Source organism: Ursus americanus, chromosome 26, assembly GCF_024610735.1.
Source record: "Ursus americanus isolate L20-20 chromosome 26, mUrsAme1.1.p, whole genome shotgun sequence".
NCBI classification, from domain to species: Eukaryota; Metazoa; Chordata; class Mammalia; order Carnivora; family Ursidae; genus Ursus; species Ursus americanus.
This window is the reverse complement of record NC_142152.1, coordinates 31,979,446-32,003,412: the sequence shown is the minus strand read 5'-3', so window position 1 is coordinate 32,003,412 and position 23,967 is coordinate 31,979,446. Positions and strand designations below refer to the sequence as shown.

Sequence of the window (23,967 nt, the reverse complement as noted above, 5' to 3'; positions counted from 1 at the left end):
CTCCTTAGGACTCAGATGGCTTTGTTAGTAATTAATTAACCCCTTTTTCTCAAAGTTGATGGGTTTGGGTTTCTGGAAAAGATTAGCCACGTGGAGTCTAAGGTAAGGTTTGGGGAGGATGGGGTTATAGCTTCTAGACTTCCGGGACCGTGGACATACACAATAGCGTATATTCTTTATTGGCATGTTTATAATTTATATCCCACTTCCATTTAATAAGGATTAACGTAAGATACATAAGACATGTTACAATAAGGCTATTTGAGTAAAGTAGAAAATAGACATCCCCTTGGAGAGAGGGGAAGGCAAATACTCCAGATTCTTAAGCCGATGTATTTGCTGCATTTGAGTGCCCTGATGGCCAAGGCAAAAATGGAAACTCAGCTGGTTTTATCATTGTGCTCTGGTAAGATGCCAATTCAGGAGAGTCATCGTCATCAGGTGCCAGTTTCAAAAAAGACTACATTGTGGGGCCCTTTCTCCAACGGACATAAAACCATGAAGTTTACAACATAAACAGCAACGCTAGCTGTGGTTTAAGAAGGTTAATCAAGTTTGATCAAGGCTTTTGCTCATGCTCTTAGTTGTGGCCTTATCCTTCTCTATCCCTGGGTAACTCCTGTCCATCCTTTAGACTTTGACTTGGGTCTCCTCCTCCAAGAAGTCTTCTGTGATGGCTCTCCGCCCAGCCCGGGCTCAGTCTCTCTCAGGGGAGCCATAATAGTGTGGGCACTATTTTTTTGCACCTCCAAATTGCTTTATGTCGTCTCTCACAACTAGACTAGGTGTTCTTAGAACTCATTTCTGGTATTGTGATAGTTGCGTGCTAGTGTTTATTGAGGGAGGGAAGTTTATTGATCTAAGTTAGAGAAACATTTTTCTGAGTAGGTGAAACCAGTTTCTGCCAGTGACGGTCATCAGCTGATTTTTAGTGTCTTCCCAACACTTAGCTTGTCTGTAACGCAGGAAGGCTGTACATCTCACTCTCGTTATTGGTTCTTGTCCTGGTTCTTTTACCAAGTAGAGATGCGACTCGCACATCCCAGGGGCTCACTTTCCACATCTGCAAAGTGAGGGTGTCGAACGGGTCAGGGAGCACAGAGATGTGGAATTTGTCTTCAGTCCCACGTTCTACTTCCTCATGGGCCACAGCACCCCCCCACCCCCAGCAGATGCAGGGTTGGGGCTCCTTCACTTGAGCGTCACTTCTAGAAACCACCGCCAGACCACCAGTCCTTTGGGGTTGGTATCAGAGTAGAAGCCTCTTTACCATCTGTGGTTATTGTTGATGTTCTTTTTAGCTCTAATGATTCTAGAAAATTCCCCGATTTTCCTGTGTCATCGCAGTAATGGGATGAATAGTGTTCCCCCAGAGTTCATGTGCGCCTGGAACCTCAGAATGTGACCTTCTTTGGAAACAAGTTCTTTGCAGATGTAAGTAGTTAAGATGACGTCGTTCTGGGTTCGGGTGGGCCCTAAATTTAATGACTCGTGTCCCTCTGAGAAGAGAGGACACAGGCATAAAGGGAGGAGTACTGTGTGACGATGGGGCAGGGACAGGAGTGGTGCAGCTGCGGGTCAGAGCGCCCGCGATTGCCACAGCCACCAGAGCTGGGAGGAGACAAGGAGGGCTATTCCCTGGAGTCTTCAGAGGGAGCACGGCCCTGGCAGCCCCTGGATTTCAGAATTCTGGCCTGGGAAAATAAGTTTCCACCAAGTTTATGGTATTCGTTACGGCAGCTCGAAAAAAACCAATACACGCACCTCTTTTTTAAGGATTTTATTTATTTATTTTAGAGTTAGAGAGAGAGAGATAGAGGGGAACAAGCAGACTCTCTGCATAACACTGGGCTCAGTTCCGGGATTCTGAGATCATGACCTGAGCGGAAATCAAGAGTCCGATGCTTAACCACTTAACGACTTAACGGACTGAGCCACCCACACGCCCCACCTCTTATTTTTATTTAAAAACCATCCGTAGTGTTTACTCTCTGTGCTGCTCGTGTGCCCTTTTCTCAATCTATCTAGAGAGGACGTCTTTTTGCCAGGTTGTATGTGGTGGAAAGAACCAGACACTTCTCTGACTGTTCATAAAAATTTAGACATTGATAAAAAGCCCCTTTTCCCAATTAATAGATGAAAGCATATGAATTACTTTATATTTTTGTGGGACATATGTTTAGTTCAGACTCCCTGAGGTCTTATTCAAATTATCGAAAACCTGGCCTCTGCAGTATAATTCACAGATGGTACTGACTCTAGCCAAAAAAGAAAAAGACAGCAGGAAAAAAAAAAAAAAAAGAAAGAAAACCGGGGGTTGAAAACACACAAAACTAGTCAAGTGTTCCGAGCGATAGGAAACGGTGTTGGATTGGGCCTGCCCCCCACTTCTCCACTCTGGACCCAGTGGGAATCTGTCCCTCTCGGCAGGGGAGCCTGGCACTGTCCCTTTTGCTTGTCGTCCTCAGTGAAGCCACCAAGCTGGCATCTGTGTTCTTCTTGCTTCAAACACCAGCTCCTCTTTGTCCAGTGCTTTCCTCTGTTCCTCAGTGATCTCGGCATTCTACAAAGTGGGTGATTATTGTCCCATTGTACAGACAAGGAGACAGAGACTCCGAAGCCCGCATCCTCCCGGCCCACTTCAGAGGGGCGTGTGTGGGAGGGGTGGGCACAGTGACCCTGAGCAAACTCGGGATGGACACAGGTGGAATGGGAGACAGTGAGGGAACAGGGGAGGGGGAGGCCTCGGGGGAGGCCAGGCAGCCGGGAAGGTACATACTGTGCAGGGCTTGTGTCTCAGACCTGGAAGGTAGGGCGGTTTCTGTGTCCCCTGGGAGCCGTTGGAGATGGGGGAGCATGGAGAGAGTGGAGTGTGACAGGAGGGGATTTGGGGTCGCAAAGGCCTGGCAGCAGGAAGCGGAGTGTCCGGTCAGAGTCCAGGAGGAGCTGGGTGCTTGGACAAGGTCGGCAGCTGTTAGGAAAGGTGTTGGTGACAGCAGACCTGCTCTCCCAGGCTGTGATGACAGCTGGGGCCTGAGGGAGGCAGACAAGAGGAGTAAGTCAAGGGTGAAGCCTGCTTAGAGGAGAGGGGCCATCGTGCCCTTTGACAAGCACCGAGGAAGAAAAGGGGTGGGTTTGGGCGGTAGGAGAACATGATGGGTTCTGGTCTGGCCCTGGTGCACTCTGGACACTGAAGGTCATCGAGAGGATGACCAGTAAACAGCCTGGTATGTTGGCTGTGCACAGGCCAGGTGAAGCGTTGGAGGTAGTTGAAAGGATCAAGCAAAGGGCCTGGGGCCAGCTTTACCTTCATTTAAGCAGACGTGGCAAAGCCCTTCCTGGACTGTGGGCACCGGCCAGCCTCGGCAGCACACTTCACGGCTGGGGTGTTGGGTGTAGAGTTAGGTAGGGAGGGAGGGCTGTTAGGGTCACAGCACCAGATGTTGTGGGAAGCTTTATAAAAATTAAGAACAAACCTGTAATCCGTATGGTTTTGTAGGCCCAGGCCTCCGTCTGAGACATAATCCCTCCGTGAGTCGCTTCAGGAATATAGGGAGTCAATAGGCCACGGTAGAGAATTATTGTGCTATTTATTGGTAATATTTGCAGATGGTATCTTTGGATGATTCTCTGAGAAGAGGGCTTTTTTCCCGTGGTCACTGAACTTGGTTTCAGAGTTACGTATATAGAGGTTTAGGCCTCTTGGGGCTGCTTTGCCTTTAGTGCCCACGGGTGAGCATCTTCACAAGCAGGACTGTCCCTGCACTCACTGTTGCCACGTTTTGTGGGAAGGGGGACCAGGCCACCTGGTGTGTGGCCTCCGCACGGCATGAGGAACCCGGAATCACCCTGCTCACGGGCAGGGCTTTTAAAGGATGTGGTGGAAGCCTTGTGCAGGGGTGAAGTTGGCGATATGGGAAGTGGCCCTCTTCTGCATTCAGATCGAGTTTGGATTGAGAGTCTCCTCTCCGTCAGAACTTGGTAGTTCATCGTGCTCCAGAGCAGCGGTTCTTAACTGGAGGTGACCGCCCCCCCCCCATCAGGGGACACTTGGCTGTGTTGGGAGATTTGGTTGTCACTACATTGGTGAGGTGGTCATACTGCTTATCTAGTGCGGGATCCTAGGGATGGTGTGAAACGTCTGCAGCACACAGGACGGCCCCCGCCACACAGGATCACCCTGCCCGGATGCCGGTAGGGCCAAGGTTGAGAAACTGCGGGTAGTTTCTGGCAAAATCTTTCCATCTTCCCTGTTGTCTGCTGGGGAGGACTCGGGGTTCTTTTTTTTTGTTGTTTTTTTAAAGATTTTTATTTATTTATTTGACAGAGAGTGAGACAGCGAGAGAGGGAACACAAGCAGGGGGAGTGGGAGAGGGAGAAGCAGGCTTCCCGCTGAGCAGGGAGCCCGATACGGGACTCGATCCCAGGACCCTGGGATCATGACCTGAGCAGAAGGCAGATGCTTAATGACTGAGCCAACCAGGTGCCCCAAGACTCAGGGTTCTTACCATGGCATGGGGTTCAGCACAGCTAGGGAAGATCCCTAAGTGAAGGTCAGGGTGGAGAGAGACCTGTGTGGCTGTGCCAGGGAGGGGGGGGTCAGGCCACCAGCTGTGTGCTCCCAGCAAGCGCTACCCTTTTGAGCGTAGGTCCCTTAAATGCCAAGTGAGGAGGGCCAACCAGGAGATCTAAGACCCTTTCCAGGTCCCACAACCTGAGATTCTAGAACTGACCCTCTATGCTCATAACAACGGGCATGATTCAAGCAGTGTAGGCAAAGCGATTTGATGAGACCTCATTCTCCTTGCCTTTTCTACCAATTTTTATTTGCTTTTTTGGGGGGTTCTGAAAAGGTAAAAATTGCATACTATTAATTTCTTGTTTAAAATGCCAAATAAGAACCCTGATGATAAACACGAGAAGGTCTCTTTCATTTCAAGGAGAAATGACTTTAATATCCTCGAAGCATTTCAGTGATAAAAATTCGAGGTCTGATCACTTGCAGCAGACAGACATGTGCATTTTAAGTATCTCTGCTGAAGTAAATCCAGGCTGCGGGGATGTCCCCAGACATCGCTGGCTCTGAGTGAAGTCCTGTGAGTGTAAGAGAACCTGAGATTCAGGATGTATGGGTATTCCCCAGCTGATGTAGCAGACGTTAAGTCATCCTGAATAGCTGTCTTCACTCCCCGCCCCCGCCCGCCCCGTCCACATGCAGACGCATGGGCGCGCGCGCGCGCACACACACACACACACACACACACACACACACACACACACACACAGTATCCTGGGAGCTCTTGATCTTCTCGATCAGTAAATGGGTAATGTGCACAAGGAAGCAAAAGCTGTTCCTCTGTCTAGATTAGAGCAACAGTCTTTCTTCTCCTTCTGGAAATCTTCCCGATTCTATGAGTTTGCTAGGGCTGCCGTAACAAGCACCACGACTGGGGTGTGGGGGTGCTTAAAAAACAAATTTATATTCTCACAGTTCTGGAGGTTGGAAGTGTGAGATAAAGGTGTCAGCTGGACTGGTTTCTTCAGAGGCGTCTCTCCTTGGCTGGTAGGTGGCCCCCTTCTTGCGTCTTCACATGGTCTTCCCTCTGTGTGTGCCCGTGTCCTAATCTCCTCTTTTTTTAAGGACATCAGAGCCCACCGTAATGGCCTCATTTTAGCTTAATTACCTCTTTAAAGCCCCTGGCTCCAAATAGAGTCACATTCTGAGGGTCCTGAGGCTGGGGCACGGTTCAGCTCAGTACAGCTGTGCAGGTGTGTGGAGAGCGGGCTCTGTCCACGTAAGACTTTACAGATGGTAATAGTGTCACCATCTTTGTTAACGTGTTACATGTGCTTCATCTTTATGTAGAAATTATATGAACCAGTTAAAAGACAGTTGTAGGCATCATGACGCTTTACCCTGTAAAACATCAGCATGAATCTCTTAGGGATAAAGACGTTCTCCCTCATAACCACAATGCTATTACCACACCGAAGAAAATTTAGAATAATTCCCGACAGCATCTAACATGTAGTCCATATTCAGAGTTCTCCAATTGTACCTCCAAGTCTTGGGGGGTTTTTGGTTTTTGTTTTTACTAACTGTGGTTTTTTAAAACCAGGTTCTAGCGAAGGTACAGGCATTGCAGCTGGAATTTTGTATCTCTGTAGTCTTTCCAGTCTGGAATGATCCTACCACCCCCCGCCCCCCTTTTTTGAGAAGATCAAGGCCTGTTGTTTTAGGGGATGCTCACATCCTGCATTTGGCTGATATTTCCTGGTGATGTTGTTCAGCGTGGCCCCGCATCCCTGGAAGTCCGATCTGAATGCTTGTTTACGTTCAGGCTTGTTTAAACAGTTGCCAGGTGATGCTGGGTTCTTCTTAAACCATCAGATCCCACCAGGTTGTCCCATTGTTAGTGATGCAAAGTTTGAACACTGGCCTGAGGTGGCGGTGCCAGATCTCTCCACCGCATGGTATGTTTTTCCTTTTGCAATTAACCTGTAATCTAGGGGGAGATAATTTGGCACCGTGTGCATATCCGTTGATGATTCTTGCCTGAATTATTTCACTGGGGGGGTTGCAAAATGGTGATTTTTCTAATTCTGTCATTAGTTGGCATTACAGTTCTTAAAAAGGAACTGTAATGGCCGATTTGTAGAGAAAAGGATTGGCGTATAATCGCCTCTAATGGTGGCAAATAAATCTCTGTGAATATCAGTGTGGACTCAGGTTTTTATTTAGTCAGTGTTTTATAATCAATTATAGTCATTGTTTTGGTGCTCAAATTATCCCAGATTTGGCCAGTACGGCCCCTTTCTGGCTGCCTTTCATGTCCTTTGAACGTGTCCCTTTTAGTCTCTTAGTACTTCGTGCTTTCTTGCACAGAAATGTCCTAGGTTCAGCTTATATTTTCCATTTCCAGACACGGATTCATCCATTTCCCCACAAAGCTCTGATTCCTTTTAGAGGCGAATGGTACTTAGAAACCGAATCTGGATGCTGGTGTGTTCATTGTGGCTGGGGTGTTATTATTTTCAGGGCTTCCAGGGGACAGAACTAAGAAAAAAATAGAATGACAAGCTTCTTGATATTTCCAAATCACATCTAACAATATTGGGGTTTTCCTTAAAATCTTTGATTTTGTATTCATAGCTCTTTGCTTGGCTTCTAATACTGTGAATGCTATTAACACATCCACCTTTTGCTGTATTCTACAAGATACATAAAATAGTTTAAAAATTATATTGTTACTATTAATATAAGACAGCCACCTGTCTTATGGTATTTCTTCCTATTTCATTTTGTCTTTCCTATACATTCCACTAGCATGGACAGTCAGTATTGAGTTCAAAAGCCATGTGGAAGCATCCTTTGCCCTGTAAAGTTAATGTTGCCAACTTGATCCTCCAATTAGGTTATTTTGCTTGCTTTTTAAATTTTTTTTTATTTTAAAGATTTTATTTATTTGAGAGAGAGTGAGGAGGAGGGAGCAGGAGTGGGGGGAGGGGCAGAGGGAGAAGCCCACTCACCGCTGAGCAGGGAGCCCGGCTCCAACTCTGGGGATCATGACCTGAGCCAAAGGCAGACGCTTAGCCCCCTGAACCACCCAGGCATCCCTTTTGTTTGTTTGTTTGTTTTTAATTTAAACTTATAGTTTGCTCTTTTCTAAGAAAACAACCTTATTGAGGCCCAGTTTAATTTATGATAAACTACACCCATTGAAAGTGTATACTAATATGTACACATGTGTGTGACCAGCTGCTGGGCTGACCACCAGGACCTCTTCATCACTACAGTTTCCCTGTGCCCCTTTGAGTCAATCTTTTCTTCCTCCACCTGAATCCTCAGGCAACCACTGATGTACTTTCTCAGTTTCACCTTTTCTAGAATTTCCTGGTAATGAAATCATAGAAGAGTATACTTTTATTTCTGACTTCTTTCAGTCAGCATAATGTTTCTGAAAATCATAAAGGGGTTGTCTTTATCAGTAATACATTTCTTTTTATTGCTGAGTAGTGTTCCATTTTATGGAGGTAAGATTTGCTCATCCAGTCAATGGCTGGTAGATTTTGGATACTTTGCAGTTTTGGGGTATTATGAATAAAGCTGCTTTGAGCATTCTTGTGCAAGTCTTTGTGTGGGTATATGAATTCATCTCTCTTGGGGAAATATCTAGGCATGGGATTGTAGGGTCCCGTGACAAGTGTATATGTAATTTTAACTGAAAATTCCAGACTGTTTTCTAAAGTGGTTGTACAAGGTGACACCCATCCCCACAGTCTAGCTTCACATCTGGACCAACGCTTAGTATGCTCAGTGTTTTTCATTGTAGCTATTCCATTGGGCATATTGTCATATCTCATGATTTTCATTTGTATTGTTCTCCTTTTGATTGAATTTTTCTTTTGAACAGTAAAACATTTCTTAGTTCCAAAGTCAGCATTCCATGAAAAAATACATTTAGCGAAGTCAAACTTCTTACTCTCCATCGTACCATCGAAGGTATGGTGTAAATGAGGAGAGAATCTGTTGAAGACCCGTGTCTGTGTTAGCACGGGGTCAGAAGCAAAGAAGGGACCAGCCTCTACCTTCACAGAGTTTACATATTAGCGAGAGGAGGTAGGTATTAATCAGATAACCTCACAAATAAATGTAAACTCGTACCTTTGCTGTGCGCGGTGTAGGAAAGCTACAGGGAGAAGCCCGAGGCTGTTGTACCTGGTCCTCCTGGTTTCCCAAGAAAAAGACATTGTTTACGTGCCCCTCCCTTCATTCTTGTTGCAAAATTTCTCAAGTGCTGGAACTCTGGGACCTGTATCAACAGGCTGAGCCCTGGGAAAGCACAGTAACACCCTGCTGTTGGAACCCAGATCTGTGGCAAAGCCATGGTAAGCTTTCACATGATTATTTGGCTTGAGATGAAGTCATATAGACTCGTTCCTCACAGAGCCCTGGGTGAAACATGCTTCAGTGTTTTAAAAATATATATGGGTAACACATGGTTTACATTTAATTTGTTAAAACCCCTTTTCTGTTTTGTTTTTTTAACATTGTAGATAATGATGATTCCTCAGTGCTTGTTATCCGGGTTTTTTTTCCTTGCATCTTGTAGGTTTGTTGGCTTCCCCTGCCCCCTTGCTCCCCCATTAGACAGCTCATAGTTTTTAGATTTGAAGCTTCAGTTTATGTTTTAATTGCCTGCAGGTCAACTTGACCTGGTACAAACACTGATAGTCTTCAGGATGTTAGGTCTTAAATTCTTAGAAATTTGGATTCTGTGGTATTGTTATAATTGCATCATACCATGTGGTTATTGTGTACGCTCAAGTGTCTTAGATAAGATGTAGCTTCACTCGGCTGTTCTAAAACTGGAAACTTTACTGACGCTGTTGTCCTATTTGCAATTTTGATGCACATTTAAAGTGACTGAAACGTAACAGTCATCACTGATGGTGCGCTTTTAAAGGAAGTCTACGGAGAATATTTTTAGTAACAACGTACTTTTTGAATGCTGTGATCGACTTTTCATGTTCGAAAGCTTATTCCACTTTTTAGGAAGATGAATTCTGGTCTCTCGAGGTAAACAGTATAGTAAATTACTAGGGAAGTGCTGGTGGCACTTTCCCCCCTGCTATCCTCTGATTTGGAGACATTACGGGGGAATTACTATGCACATATTGTGGCATGAAGATTCCAAGAGTGAAATTCTAGGGTGATCGATTTGGTTTTCATTTTGCCAGTCATCGTCCTGGCAGGAGAACTTGGCACACTCTGACCGAAGTAACTGAGGAGCATTTAATAAAGGGCTGGCTTGGCAGCACCGGACAGGGATCCGAGGAACCAGTGAGGAGGGCGCACGCCCACCCCCCAGGGAACTTTCCTCCCCCCTAGTTCTGAAGGCCGGAAGGAAAGGGGCAAGAACCCGGAGCTGGGCATTGGGTGGCAGGATGCAGCTAACTCCCGGAGCCAGGGGAGTAATTCCTGCCCTCGTCCTCTTCTACCCTTCACTCCTCTTACCGGTGCCGCCTCTTGGTGGAACCAGACCGGAAGGTAGTAGGCAGGAGAGCCTGTCTGTGTGTCTGCACGTCGGACTCCTCGGACCTGGAGCAGCGTGAGTGGCTTTGGGGCGGATGGAGTCCATCCAGTGCGCTGAGGGCCAGAGTGTATGACGGAGGGACCAGCAGCCATGGCAGCGGTTCCCATGTGTCCTGAGTACCTAGCGCATGTGTCGCGGGGATCAGATGGCTCACTGTGGAAGGTACTCTGACATCTAAGGATCTTTCTTTAATTTAAAGCATCCAAACAAAGGAACAAAAAATACCTAAAGAGAGCCCCAGACTCGTTTCAGCTAGCTTCTGCGAGTCTTCATTTTCCAGCATTTGATAACTACTTTCCCATCAGTGGAAGATGGCAGGAAATCAGGGGAGATCTCTCCCAAAGAAGAGTCTGCCTTTGTCGTGGGGCCACCTGTGAGTGCAGAAGGCGGAGCTGGCACCCTGAGCACTCCGTCTCCACACGCCCTCCTTGCCTGTAGGAAGCGGCTCCCTGAGTGCGGTGGCTCCTCGGGGCTCCCATGGGATGCAGCACGGCCGGAACCGTCGGAGGAAGCTTGCCGTCCAGCAGTGCCCCGCACGTTGTAAGCTGACCTTGATGACAGGGGTGCCTGGCTGGCTCAGTCGGAAGAGCTCGTGACTCTTGATGTCGGGGTTGTGAGTTCGAGCCCCACGGGGGTGGGGGGGGTGGTATAGAGATTACTTAAATAAATACAACTTTAATAAATAAATAAAAGGTTGGTGACAGTGTCTTCTCTATGCACTTCGAAGTATGTATGATGTACTTGTAAGGATATAACTCAACCAAAAATGTGAACTGTGTCCTCAGTCCTGTAGATCCCACAGGCCATGTAACCCCAACCCCGGAAGTTGAGTGTGATCCGGGGCTGTGTTTGTTCTGCCAACAGATCCACTTTGATGATTCCAGTGCCTTGATGTTGGGGAGTTTAACTTTATCTCACCCATTTTAGAATATGTCTGCCAAAGCAAAGCCCTTTCTCTTATTATTCCCTCCAAAAATTTCTCTAAAGTAGCACACGGATTTTAAGAATCACCTTCCTGGGGCCCCTGGGTGGCTCAGTCGTTGAGTGTCTGCCTTCGGCCCAGGGTGTGATCCCAGGGTCCTGGGATCGAGTCCTGCATCGGGCTCCCTGCTCCACTAGGAGCCTGCTTCTTCCTCTCCCACTCCCCCTGCTTGTGTTCCCTCTCTCGCTGGCTGTGTCTCTCTCTGCCAAATAAATAAATACAATCTTTAAAAAAAAAAAAAAAAAAGAATCACCTTCCTGCCAGGCGAATTCAGAGATCTTGGGTCCCACTTGGGGGAGGGGATGTAAACATTTGCAGAAACATACACAAAGTGGGATTCCGTGGGTCTTGGTGCAGATGTTGGAACTCTGAACCGTATGCACAGATTTGAAAACATGGCCAGCAGCAGGCTGGTTTCTCTCATGGAAGTGTTGTGTTTTGGTGGAAAGTTGGAGGCTTGCTGATTATGATCTGGGGCAATCCCCTCTCTTTTCAGAGCCTATTTTCATGGCTATAAATGGACTTAATCTCAGATTTCTTCGTGGCGTTGTTTAGGGCCATCTGAGTAATTGATTGTTTTTGAAATTTGCTATACAAACACAAAGGTGATGTTTTGTCTGCTGATGGTCATGTGCCAACAACACAAATACACAGTCATAATAATAGCAGTGGTAACTTTTGACTTTGTTTCTCATCTGACATGAATGATTAATGTGTGTATCAGAAAGCATTGGTGTATGTGTACTGCTATTAAAGGGTGTATGTTACTTACAACAGTAGACCCCCAGATCATTTGGTTTCACTTAGGAATGTGTGATAGGGTTTTATTGCAGCTGCCTACCTACTTGGCGATGTCTGTAGCAGATTCGCCTTTCGATGTGGAGGTTTATAGGTTCCTGAGTGAGACTGCTTGCATTAGACGTGAGGCAAGTTAGTTACCCTGTCTGAACCTTAACTTCCTTATCTGTAGGGTCCTTCCGCTCCCTCCGTTCTAGGTTTGTTGGGAGAATTAAATATGCGTGAAAAATGCCTGGGATAGCACTTGGCACCTGGTCAGTTCATGTTTGTTAATGGTTATTCCTGTTGCTCCTACTGCTGCCCTCACCACCACTACTCAGATGTTCGGGGGTATCCTGAGTTCCAGGTTGGACTGATCTTTAGGCCAAGTGACTCAGCAATATACTGAGTGAATTAAAATTTTTTGTGTGTAAAACTTCCGTGGATAATCAAGGGCTGGCTGTTTTGGGGAACCTTAACGGATCGTTGTGGTATGGTCTGAGACTGGTGTCAAGGCACCTAGCTTTTGGGTCCCCCCCCCCCCCCCCCGCCACTGTGGGGAGGTCCAGAATACTGGCTGCAGGTGCCCTTACTGAGGTCCCTTTCAGGACTCATGAAATGGCCGTCAGTGAGTACGTCTACACTTTGATGAAACGTGCTGTGTAAAGTGTTGGTTAAACCAGAGATTTTCCCCTTATGCATCGTAATCAGGTAACTCCTAACCTTTGGCCGACTTCCTCTCTCGTTTGCTATCATGTCGCCTTGTGCAATTGTCAGTTATTAACCTGATGAGCTTCTGGTTCGATCTCTGGAGGGCTGTTTTTTGTGGCCAGTGCCTCAGGTTGTAGTGAGTTCTCAGGCGAGCTGAGGAGTGTGCAGACGCAGGTGTCCTTAGGCCCTGTACCAATCTTGGGGGTCACTGTGCTGGTTGCCCAGGCAAATCCCCAGAGTGAGCAGTGCTCAGTTTGGACACTGGCCCTTCCAGGTGACACACGTCATAGTATCACCAAAACTCAGCAATCTGCACAGCTATGCAGATACGGAGGTTGGCAACTCCCACCTTCTCCAGAACGTCCCAGGAACACAGTGTGTGTCAGGAAGATACGAAGATGAGGTGGAGGACCAATGCGATTTGCCTTAGCAGGACTCAAACTGGCCTCGAGGACACTCCGTGTGAGGCCAGCGGAGGGAGGGTTCGGATACCCTTGTGCTCTGGCTCTGGGCAGCTGCCCGGTCAGGTTGCTTGGCCTTGGCCACGGTTTTCGTGTGGTTTCATGTGGTTCCTAAGGTCCAGGTCAGCTAGTCTTTTTGGGTAGATTCTGTTCCCTTAAATGTTTCCCTTAGTGCTAATCCCAGGATTAGTCCATTGTCCCATTCCATCCTCTCTACCTCCCCAGCATCTCCCTTCCCTTTGCCTAGGGTGCCTGGGAGGCCTCAGTTCTCTTGGAATTCTGGATTTACCTCTTCTTAGTAGTGCGTTTCCTGACACTCCTCCCCCACGCCCAACAAATTTGGCCTTGCCCTCTACTCCCATGGACAGAGCCCATATCTTGACCAGCACCTACAAGATTTGAAAAGGAATCCATCACACTTACAGTGTCGCGTGCTCCTTGTCACTGCTCGCACCTGGGTCGGGGCTGGAGTCGGATCTGCCTATGTAGGAGATGTTACAACATCACCCTGTGCTCACACACCGTTGGTTGAAAGGATCGCCTTTGCTCCTGGTTTCTTGTGCTGGAATTTTTAGGTGCTGGAAAGGCAGTTTCTTCCTCCAAGTGGGCCGAATTGGTTATAGCAAGATGCTGAGGCCAAAAGCTGGATTCCCAGCCTCGGAACCCCAGCAAAGGCCGCTTGTATGGACCATGAGGGAGACCGGTGATGGGTTGGGCTCGTGGCCAACGACCACCCCTTACAAAGCAAACATACAAACAAACCAGTAACCCAGTGTGCCTGTTCTCCTTAGAGAGAGGGGTTTTATGATTAAAAAAAAAAAAAAAAAGCCCTGTCAAGTTCCAACCCAGTACACACACACCCCATAACTGTAACTTTTACCTGGCCAGGTATATTCAACAACTTTCAGTTATGGAAATAAGGTGATCAAAGTATATGTGCCAATTAGATAAGATCATATCGGAACATTTAAAAATAGATGAGTAACTACTGACAACGAGCAGATAAAGTGGCACTAGGTGGCCCAGATGTAATCCAGCCGAGGGTGTCTCTGTTTGTCAGACCCACATGTGCCTTTATTACCCTCCATAAAACATTATTGTGTTAATTATCATTTGTAGCATCTGAATCACTTTAAAGAAAGTAGAGGTCCTGGAAAGAGTACAGTCTCAGAACTAGAGCTGGCTGTCATCTTTTCCCCTCCCCACTTCATGCTGTCTGTTTATAAAAGTTGTTTACTGTGTCTTGAACCTTTTTTTTTTTTTTAAAGATTTTATTTATTTATTTGAGAGAGAGAGAGAGAGCACATGAGCTGGGAAGGGGGGAGCAGAGGGAGAGGGACAGGCAGACTCTGCTCTGAGCGCAGAGCTCGGAGCCCTGTGTGGGGCTCCAGCCCACAGCCTTGAGATCATGACCTGAGCCGAAATCAAGAGTTGGACAGATGCTTGACTGACAAGCCACCCAGGCGCCTCTGGGTCTTGAACTTTTAAAATAACTGAGTTTCTGTTTCTGTCAATGCAATGAATGGTAAATTTACCTCCCTTTGTATCTATTAGCTTTAAGTGAGTTTGCCTTTAAAAAAAAAAAAAAAGGCATGAAAAGGCAATCTAGCATATGTCTTTTATTCTACCATGTGTCCTTCTTGTAATTTGCTTATGCGATTTTTATTTTAAGATTGCGGGTATGATACAAACAGCTGTTATTAAAAAATTATAGAAAGGAATATATCCACATCTTGGACAACTTGATCACATCGCTGTACGTTCTTGTTTCATATCAGATGACAAATAAAACCTACATTTGCATATCTTTGGTTCTATAATAAAGTTGTTAGCAGTTAACCGGTCACGAAGAATTTATTTATCTATCCATATATTGTGTGGTGGGGGGCACACAGTATCTGAAATTCACTTGAATTCACCTCTTTGAAGTGCTGTCGCCTGGCTGTCGTTAAAGTGTATCAGACAACCCACTTCTTACACTTCCTGTGTGTTTCGCAAGTGCTTGGAAGTTTTTTAAACCTCTCTGTGCCCATACTCCTTCTCTGCCCGCCCAGGTAACACTGTGAGCGTTCAGATCAGGGAGAATAGTTAACCCTTATTTGCTAATGGTCCCCAAAGGACAGATGGGTGAAACGAATTTGGAAGAATCCCAAGATTTGGTTGGATGAAAGCGGTGATTTTGCAGATGCCAATGGTTTGGCCTTCTGGTTTAGAGCACAAGGAATGTTGTGTGTGTGCGTCTGTGTGGGTGTGCGTGTTCCCTTTTCTTTATTAGAAATCAGCAGTGTAGGGTTTGACAGTATTTATCCATAAATATATTTCAGATGTTCGGTGATCATTTTATTATTGATTGATGTTAGCACGCTAGCTCTCTGCCTGCCTTTGGCAGTTGGGAAACGGCAGTCTGGAGAGTATGAGAAATAACTCATTTCAACCCAGACACTTGCTAGCTCTGCCAGCCTTCGTGGGTGGACACGTTTCAGGTTTGCCCTCAGCCCCGCCCCAGGGAAACCGTACTGATGGGTGGTGGAGGGCAGGAGAGCAGACTGACTGCATCAAATAGCAAATGCCCAAGCCGCCAGTGAACTGAGGACAGATTCCTGCAAAGCGGAGCCCTGGGAAACTCTGATGATCGGGTTTCCTTTCGCAGTGTCCACCGCCTTCACCACACCTGGTTTTTCCTAGAGATTAATTTGGTTCGAAGGCCTATCTTGGGTTGATTTTGGTTTTATTCCGATGTGAATGCAAGGACAGGATTGATCTTCCCGCAGTGACTGGGACATAGAGAACCTGCGCGGTGTCTCCACTGCAGATGGAGCATTCACCCTAGGCCTGCAACCCGTCCTTGCCCACCTGTCCCTGCTGCGTTCCCTCCCCCCCACCATCCATGCATGCTCATGAAGGAAGCGGGGGTCACGAGATAGCCGAGGTGTGCTCCTGACAGAGCTGTGGGGTGCTAGAACCACCACACAGCTCTCGTCTCTGAATGTTGTGCAAGTGATTGTCTTAATCATGATTTCCATCTTTTGGAACATGTCTATAAAATAATAGCAAGATGTTGCAGAATTGGGGGTGATTTCTGTATCTGATGTTCAGAGGACACCTTGTTCGGTGGCTGTGATTAACGGGGGCTCTGTTTCCAGCTCGTAAATGCTAGCGGGCTGGCCTGGTCCTCCCCGCCTGCAAGGGCCCCTCCCCAGGATGGAGAGAGACTGAGGCACACGGGCTGGGGTCTTGAGTGAAACTTGTGTCTGGACTAGGGGTGTAATTTCTCTTTTTCCATCCCTGTTCCTTTTGGGGAGAAAAAAGAGAGGAGGGGGGAGAATACAGTGGGGGCATTTAAAACAGGACCGCAAAGTTGTTAGGGAAATCCAAGCGTCTGAGGTTTTTTTAAATCTTTCTTCTGGAGTAATTGTCTGTTTTGTTGTGGGAAATGAACAATGATCTATCTAGATAAAAATTCTTTGTGATCAGTTTTGTTCTTTCTCCTTCTCTCTCTTTCATGCACTTGGCTTGTTCCTCAGATCATTTTCTTAATATTTAAAATTCAAAAATCCCCCTTGATGTCTTTAGATTATAAATGACAGAATTTTGGAACAAAAAGGGCCTTTAGGAATCACTTATTGCCAAGCGTTTTGGTGGGGTCTGAGGTCATGGTCATTTGTTCGCATAACTTTTCTCTGTTCCTTCTCTCTCTCTCCCTTTTTTTTTTCTTTCTAGTGTCACCCAGCTTCCTTTGACAGGGAGGAGAATTGAATTGATTAACCGCCTTTTGCATGCTGGGTACAGTGTTAGGTGCATTCTGTGCGTGACCACATTTAAGCCCGACATGACTCAGAAAAGATAGTATTACATCTAAATACAGAGGTGAAGAAGCTCCCGTCTGGGAGAAGTGGTTCATTTCCAGTAACACAGCAGGGTAGCAGTGTAAACCAGAACCATGTAGGTTGATCCCTTTGTTGCTTGGGAGCCGTGTGTGGGATGCATTCTGGAACGTTCCTCAGGAAAGCCCTGGCCTTGCTTTTGGCCCCTCTCATGGGCACATGGTCGTATTTGCCTTTCACCCTCTTGACAGGCCTGGGAAGCACGAGCGCAAGGGAGCAAGACTGTGGAAGGGGCTTCGTGGGAAGGAGAGGGGGGTGGTGAGAACTGTCCGCAAGAGGCTGCACGTTCCAGCCCTGGGGGCTGCCCTGCACAGGCCGTGTGGGTGGCTGAGGACCGCGCACGTGCGTGTGTGTGTGTGTGTGCTTGTGTACACGTACAGTGTTGACACCTTTCTCCCCTGCTGGCTCATCTCTGCCCTCCTCTGTTGTCCCACAGCCCTTTGGTCAGCTCACGCAGTCTTTCAGAGTTGTTTATTGTTTGTCTTCCTCTGGAGGTCCTGTGCCTGAAAAAGTGGACCCTGTCTCTATGTCATGGTGTGTCATGGCAACAAGTGTTAAATGACTTGCTCCAGAACGAGACCCAAGGGGCATTCTCTTGTTAGGCCCAGGGAAGTTGGAATGGGCTTGTGACCTGTGGAAGTCTCCATTCAGCCTGGTCTAGGGGCCGAGGATGGGTTTTCTGGGGAAGGAGGGAACCTGCCACGTGGGAGTATTGGCACCTGCTGGCCCCTCCCCCAACCCCAGCCCTCCCTGCTGCCCTCCCTCTTTTCTTCTTTAGGGCAGCTTGGCCCTGGGGAGCCTGAGCAGGCCTGGGTTGGGGGTGGGGAGCATTCTTGCGCACTGGGACCAGCCGGTGGGAGGCTGTAGCAGGAGCTACAGATCCCGGGAAAACTCTCTGTATGTTGGGTTAGAATGGCAACTCGGGGTGGGGGTGGGGGGGCTTCTATTAAAGCTACAAGTGCCTTTTGATGGTGGGACACTAGGAAGGAGACGGAGAAATGAAGGCCCACGTACACTAACAAATCTATAGCAGCACATTCGCAAAGCATATGCTTTGATTTAGTCTGTGGGATGATTTAGTCTGACCATCTAATTTATAGAGGAGAAAATTGAGACCCAGAGACCTACCTAGTGAGGTTTAGCTCAAAGAGTACGTATTCTTAATACTGACGGGCTTACTTATCCCATCTGTACCTCCTCCTCTTCTGCCCCCCACTCATCCCCCTTCTCTGCCTTGAAGCACTTGACTTAGGTCATCATCGGCACCCCCTCCCCAGTCCCACAGGACCAGGCCAACTCTCTTAGCCCCTGAAGCCCCCCGTACCTGTTTTTAGGCTCCCAGAACTACAGGAGTTTTGAGTCCGAACCCCGGGTTGAAGTATAGGGCTGTGGGGCAGGGGGCAGCGAATGATGGGCTGTTTTTGTAAATCAAGTGTTCTGGAAGCACAGTGTATCTGTCCTTCATGCCTCTGTGGCTGCAGAGACCAGATGGCCTCCAACGACTAAAATACTTACTCTGACGCTTTAAGAAGAGTTTACCAACCCTGCCTGTAGAAGAATCAGTTGCTGTTAAACCTCCAGGCAGCCCAGCTCAGATCCACCTTTCTGTATTCCTGAGCTGCTGCTGCAAAGGTTGGAGTTAGCGAGCCCACAGCGGAGGGAAGAGGTGGTGTATGTCCAGCAAGGTCGTTCAGGTACCTTGATCAGCAGTTCTCAATTCATAGACATCCCGAAGGTTATATGTTCAGATGAGCACTGGACCCCCTCCCCCCCATCTTTGACCCAGTTAGTTGTTCAAACCAAACCATTCATCTTTCTTCTTTACCTGTCACTTCCAATCCATTGCGGGGTCCAGTTGGTTCAGAATACCTCCTGAAGCTGCCCTTCCTCCTCGTCCTCCCTGCTGCCACCTGGTCATCTCAAGCCTGGACTGTGGCATCAGCTCGTGCGGACCGACCTCTGCCGGTCCTCTTGTGGCTTCCAACCCATTTATTCCTACGGCGGCAAGTCCCTGCCTTCTAACTCGTTACTCATCGTTCCCTTCACGGCAGTCATTCCAGTCTTTATGATCTTGCTTATTTATTTCTTTGCTTTCTTACTTGCTGTCTTCTTCCCCCTCTAGAATCCGAGCTTCAAGAGAGCAGTGCCTTTTTGTATTGTTTTATATTCACTAGCGTCGCCCCCATGGTGCCTGGCATGTCGCGGGGACCATATGGAGGAGGGAATGAACAAGGGTAGGTGGTGTTGGAAGCACCCTCAGAAATGGCAGATCAGAAACATCGAGAAGAATCATTTCAGATGATGCACCAAGAACACACATCCAGCTCCCCACTCCGTTTTGACCTGGGTCCCGCCTCCTCACCCCCTTCCCCCAGCACGGCTCCGCCCCTGCGTGGGGGTCATGCTCAGTCTTCGGTTACTGCTGGAAGTGGGCTTTGTCCCTCAGAAGTGATGAGAAGGGGAGAAGAAAATGGAAACCATTGTGCTAGACCGGCATGTACCACAGGTCTTTGAGCCAGAATCCACGTACAGAGTGTGCGTTTCCTGGGGATCCGGTGTGCACCTGCGTACACGTGTGCACACACGCACATTTCCCAGAATGCCTCTCCGCTACGGATGTTGTGTGGTCGGCTTGGTTCCGTTCTGTTCCCTAAAACCGAGCTGGTTGTGACCCAGGACATTGATTTCGTGACTCATTCACGTGGTAGCCCACAGTTTGCAAATCATCTTTAAAGTTGGGTACTCATCCTCGGGAATTCACAACCTAACGCAGAGCCCCCCAGTGAAGACCCCTGCGTACGGCAGGCTGACAGGGGTGCTGCGTCCGGGGATGGGAGGGAGTCACGAGCCGCTAGAATGGGCTCAAGACAAAATGTTACCGTTATGAATTAGATTTAAGACTTAATTTAGGTGTTGTTTTATCTCTGTTTTCTTTTTTAAACCTTTCTAACTAATCAGTTCTTTCTGCAGTATAGGCTTCCTCTTGTGTACTGCTGTTTTTTATTGCTAACAAGGAGCTGTCTATTATTCCCCAGGTGCTTTTTAATTAAAACAGAAAAGTTGGCCTCGTCCATATCTTCTTACTCAATTTATTTTTCCCCCCTCCTTTTCACATTGGTGTTTTCCAAGCTATATGTGTGTGTGAAAGATCTTCACTCAGAGCCACATTTTCGTCTTTATGTACGTGTATATGTATAAATGTCACCTTAATATCTATACACAAAAACGTGTCTCTGAATGAATGTTTTTCTTTCCTTATTATTTTGAATTCCTTAACATTTAATGATGCATGGCCCCCATGGTTTGTCACAGTAAAAAAGATAAAAGAAAAGAAAGAAAAAAAAAATCCCTATTCTTCAGATGAGATGCAGAAATTTCTATAAAAGCCCTGACTCTAAACTTATTACACAACTATAATCAAATTACAGCTGCCTTTCCCCGGTCAGGGGCATTAAATGTAATTTTTCCTGTCCTAAGAAACTTGAGTATTCTCTCTATGCATATTTCCATTAAAATTTTTTTCAAGTCGACCTTTTTACTCGTGTGAGCTGTTCCGTGAGACCACGGAGGACACTTGCAGGTGAGATGCAGTTCCTTTCAAGCTCTGTACGGTCATTGGACGGGGTAGGCAGGTGACAGTGTCCCCGTGGGTGTGTCCTGAAGATGCTTTTTGTGTTTATTTTTCTCTCTTTGGAAATTCTAAGTATGAGATTTATTAGAGAGCACGAGAGAGAGAGAGAGAGAGCGCACAGGCGGGGTAAGGGATAGAGGGAGATGCAGACTCCCCACTGAGCAGGGAGCCTGATGCATGGCTCAATCCCAGGACCCCTGGGATCATGACCTGAGCCATAGGCAGATGCTTAACTGACTGAGCGACCCAGGCGCCCCTAACTGTGAGATTTTGAAATTTGTGTCTGGTCTGCAAAAACCTATCAGCAGTTCCAGATCTCTCTCCCGGTGAAATGCAGAACTGATCAAGGTAGGCATCATTATGACCCTGGGCAAATGTCCGCAGTGAATGGCTATTGTAAATATGTGCTGACCAGTTTGAAATTAAACCTCGGCTTGATGGTCACCGTGTGAAGACTTGACCGAAAGGAAACTGAGAGCGGCAAGCGGCGAGGCTGCTGCGAGTCAGAAGTGGCTTTCTGAGCACGGGGGAAGTTACGGTAGCGGGCACATAGAGGGAGCCATGCGCAGAGGCCAGTGGGGGCACTCATGGAAATAAAGTGGGTGTGGCCATAGAGTAGAAAAGTCCACAGTGGATTTGCTAAGCCAGGACCAACAGTACCTGTGAGTTTGCTAGATGCTTCTCCCACTGCCACTTTCGGAACTTGGTGCTGCTTTTGTGATGGCTTTGGGAATCAGATTTGATTTAGTGAAAGGCATTGGATAGCCAGCTTTGCTTCCTTTCTTCTGGCAGAAAAGAGATGTTCATGACCTCATCCACCATTGCTTGAGTGCCTGTAGGCACTGCACCTGTGACAAGTGTGTGACATCATGCCATTGCTGGGCCCCACACCCATCCCTAAGGGGGTCTTTATTTTGCCAGCGAGGAAGCCAAGACTTTTCTGGGGACCATGATTTGCCTAGGAGCACACAGGAGCACACACGTCTCTGTGGCTCCAGAATTCCTGGTTCTTACTGGAACTCCCCCCCACCCCCCGCCGGCCTTTTGCACCTGCATCAGTTACCTTGCGACCCTCCCCCCCAACTGTGGGTTTTTCCACTTAGTTGGTAAATAGTAATGTAGTGTAATCAAAAAGATACTTAGGCCAGGATTAGGAGAAACCACATGCTTGGCATACTGTTACTTGCCTAAGAGGGTCGATTGTCCTTCATGTCTTTGTCATATTTTTAGTCCCTGTAAGATTAAACAGCCCCACCCTGAAAGCCACCTGGAAAACAAAGCCCTTAGGTTCCCAGAACTGAGATAATCTCCTTGCTGAAATGTTTGGGTTGCTTGTAGGCCCTGCCCCTCCAGGTAGCTGGTTAGGGGCCTTGTGTTCAAGGCTCCACGGGGAGCCTTTGGTGGAGTCAGGCCAGCTTCTGTGGTTTGTTTCACATGATCCGAGTTTGGTCGTTGCTGGTCTGCCCCATCCTCCCCCAAACATCTTCTAGAAAGTGCGCTTTGCATCTTCCCAAAGGAAAGAACAGGTGGGTCCCCAGCAGCTCATTCAGTGGCTCGCCTGCTTTGCTGAGAGAGTCTCATCAGTGCCCCTCAACTATGCTGGGCTGGAAAATGTATCCATGAAAGGGGAAGGCCACATAAGGACGTGGAATTTGTCAAAGTTGACATTTTTCACGTCTTTGCACATCCAGACGGTTCAGCTGGAACGTCGGGGTTCCGCTTAGGCAGGTCGGCCTGACTGGGACTGTGTTTGGGCTCAGGCCTGTGCGCCCTGGGGGCGGAGGCTGGGGTAGAGGCTGAGGTCCCTCAGAGGCCCCAGCCACTGATCTTGGCTTTTTGAGCAATTTCTCAGTGCACCGAAAAGAGTTAATTCCAGTTCCTCCGCTCACTGATGTTGTGATAGTAAAGAATTTTAATGGGTTCTGTGAATCAGTTTGTAAGTAAATTACTGGGTGAACTCATGACTGAAATACAAATTTTTAAAAGCCTCTTTAAAGATTTTAGGAATAACTTTTTTTTTTTGTTTTCCTTCTAAGGGATTGGAGGTTTTTTTCCCCCTGTAAGAGTTAAACAGCTTTATTGTTTGCTTTCTCAATGTTTCTGTCGTACAATAGTTCTGAAAAGAAAAGAGTCAGTCCCTTGGCTGCAAGCATGGGGTGGGTGCGGGTTTATGTAATTTGACTTCTTTTCTCTCCAAATCAGTAAATATTTACAGACGACCTTATCGAACAGCTTGGGTACATTCGGTCACTTGAAAGCGTGCGGTCAGACTAGCGACTGCCCATCGGCCTGCTGCCAGTTCAGTGGGCCTCACAGGAAGGACTGACCTTTTTTTTTTTTTTTCCAATTAAAATGTGGTCCACAGACCAAAAGTGGGCCTCAGAAGCAAGTCTTTCCATGGAACCAGTTTTAGAAAATTTGCATTTTTAAGTTTGACTTCTAAAGATCCTAGTCCTTTAGGCCTGGGGCAAAATACTGTGAACTTCGGCATCCAGAAAATAAATACTGGCTTCTGGGTTAGCCCCCACCCCGCCCCCCCCCACTGTTGCCCAAGTTCTTTTGTTTCTTGGGGAAGGTAATTACAGAATTCCATTTGAAGCTTAAATGTCGTTCTTTTGTGAGTAAGTAGGAAAAAACAACCAGATTACTTTTCCGTTTTTTGCGAAGTGGTACCGAAATAAGATGGTTTAAAAAGACACAACTCTTGAATTTTTTACAGCGGCGATGGGAGTTCTGGGGTACCCCCCCCGTTTCCTTTCCACATTTGAAATCTGACAAATTTAAAACACATTTTTTTTAGAAGGGGGGATACATATGCCCTCAGAGTTGACACTGAAAAACAATAAAGCAGTCTGAGTTTGGGGGCCGTCGGGATACGAAAATTACAATCTTGTACCAGCATCACCGGGGAATAGCACACATTAAGTGCCACACTTGAGCCAGGTAAGACTGAAGTGTGTCTTATGGTGCCGTCCGGTCAGTGTCCCCTATTACATATTTCTGGCTGGTGAACAGTGACAAATAAGTAAGAGGCTTTTGAAAATACGTAACCGTGGTAATTGCTGTTCAGCTACTTCCTGCAGAACACTGAGTGTTTCTTTATTAATCATTTTTATGTTTTCGTTTTCTCTGCAGAGCATTGGGAAAGGGTCATTGTGGTGCATAGACCCAGAGTATAGACAAAATCTAATTCAGGCTTTGAGAAAGACACCTTACCACCCATACTCTCACGTGTTCAATACACCCCCTGCCTCTCCTCAGGCATATCAAAGGTAAGCAATTCAACCTTCTTCTTTTTTTTTTTTTTTTTTTTTTTTTTGGTCTACCGAAATTGCATTATTTTGGCAGAGACAGGCACTGAAACTAATTTTATAGGCTGTATGATATGAAAAATAACTGTAGGTAAATGAGAAAGCAATGAAGT

The 23,967-nt window shown here is 47.1% G+C and overlaps 1 protein-coding gene across 13 annotated transcripts in view; it reads left to right on the top strand.

Annotated features, from left to right (window-relative positions):
* Positions 1-23,967, top strand: part of FOXN3 (forkhead box N3) — a 385,552-nt gene that overhangs the window by 190,706 nt on the left and 170,879 nt on the right. For all 13 annotated transcript variants that reach the window (XM_087856174.1, XM_087856175.1, XM_087856173.1 and 10 more), the window contains one exon: positions 23,679-23,815. In XM_087856174.1, the coding sequence (XP_087712300.1) occupies positions 23,679-23,815 (137 nt within the window). The remainder of the gene's footprint in view (positions 1-23,678; positions 23,816-23,967) is intronic.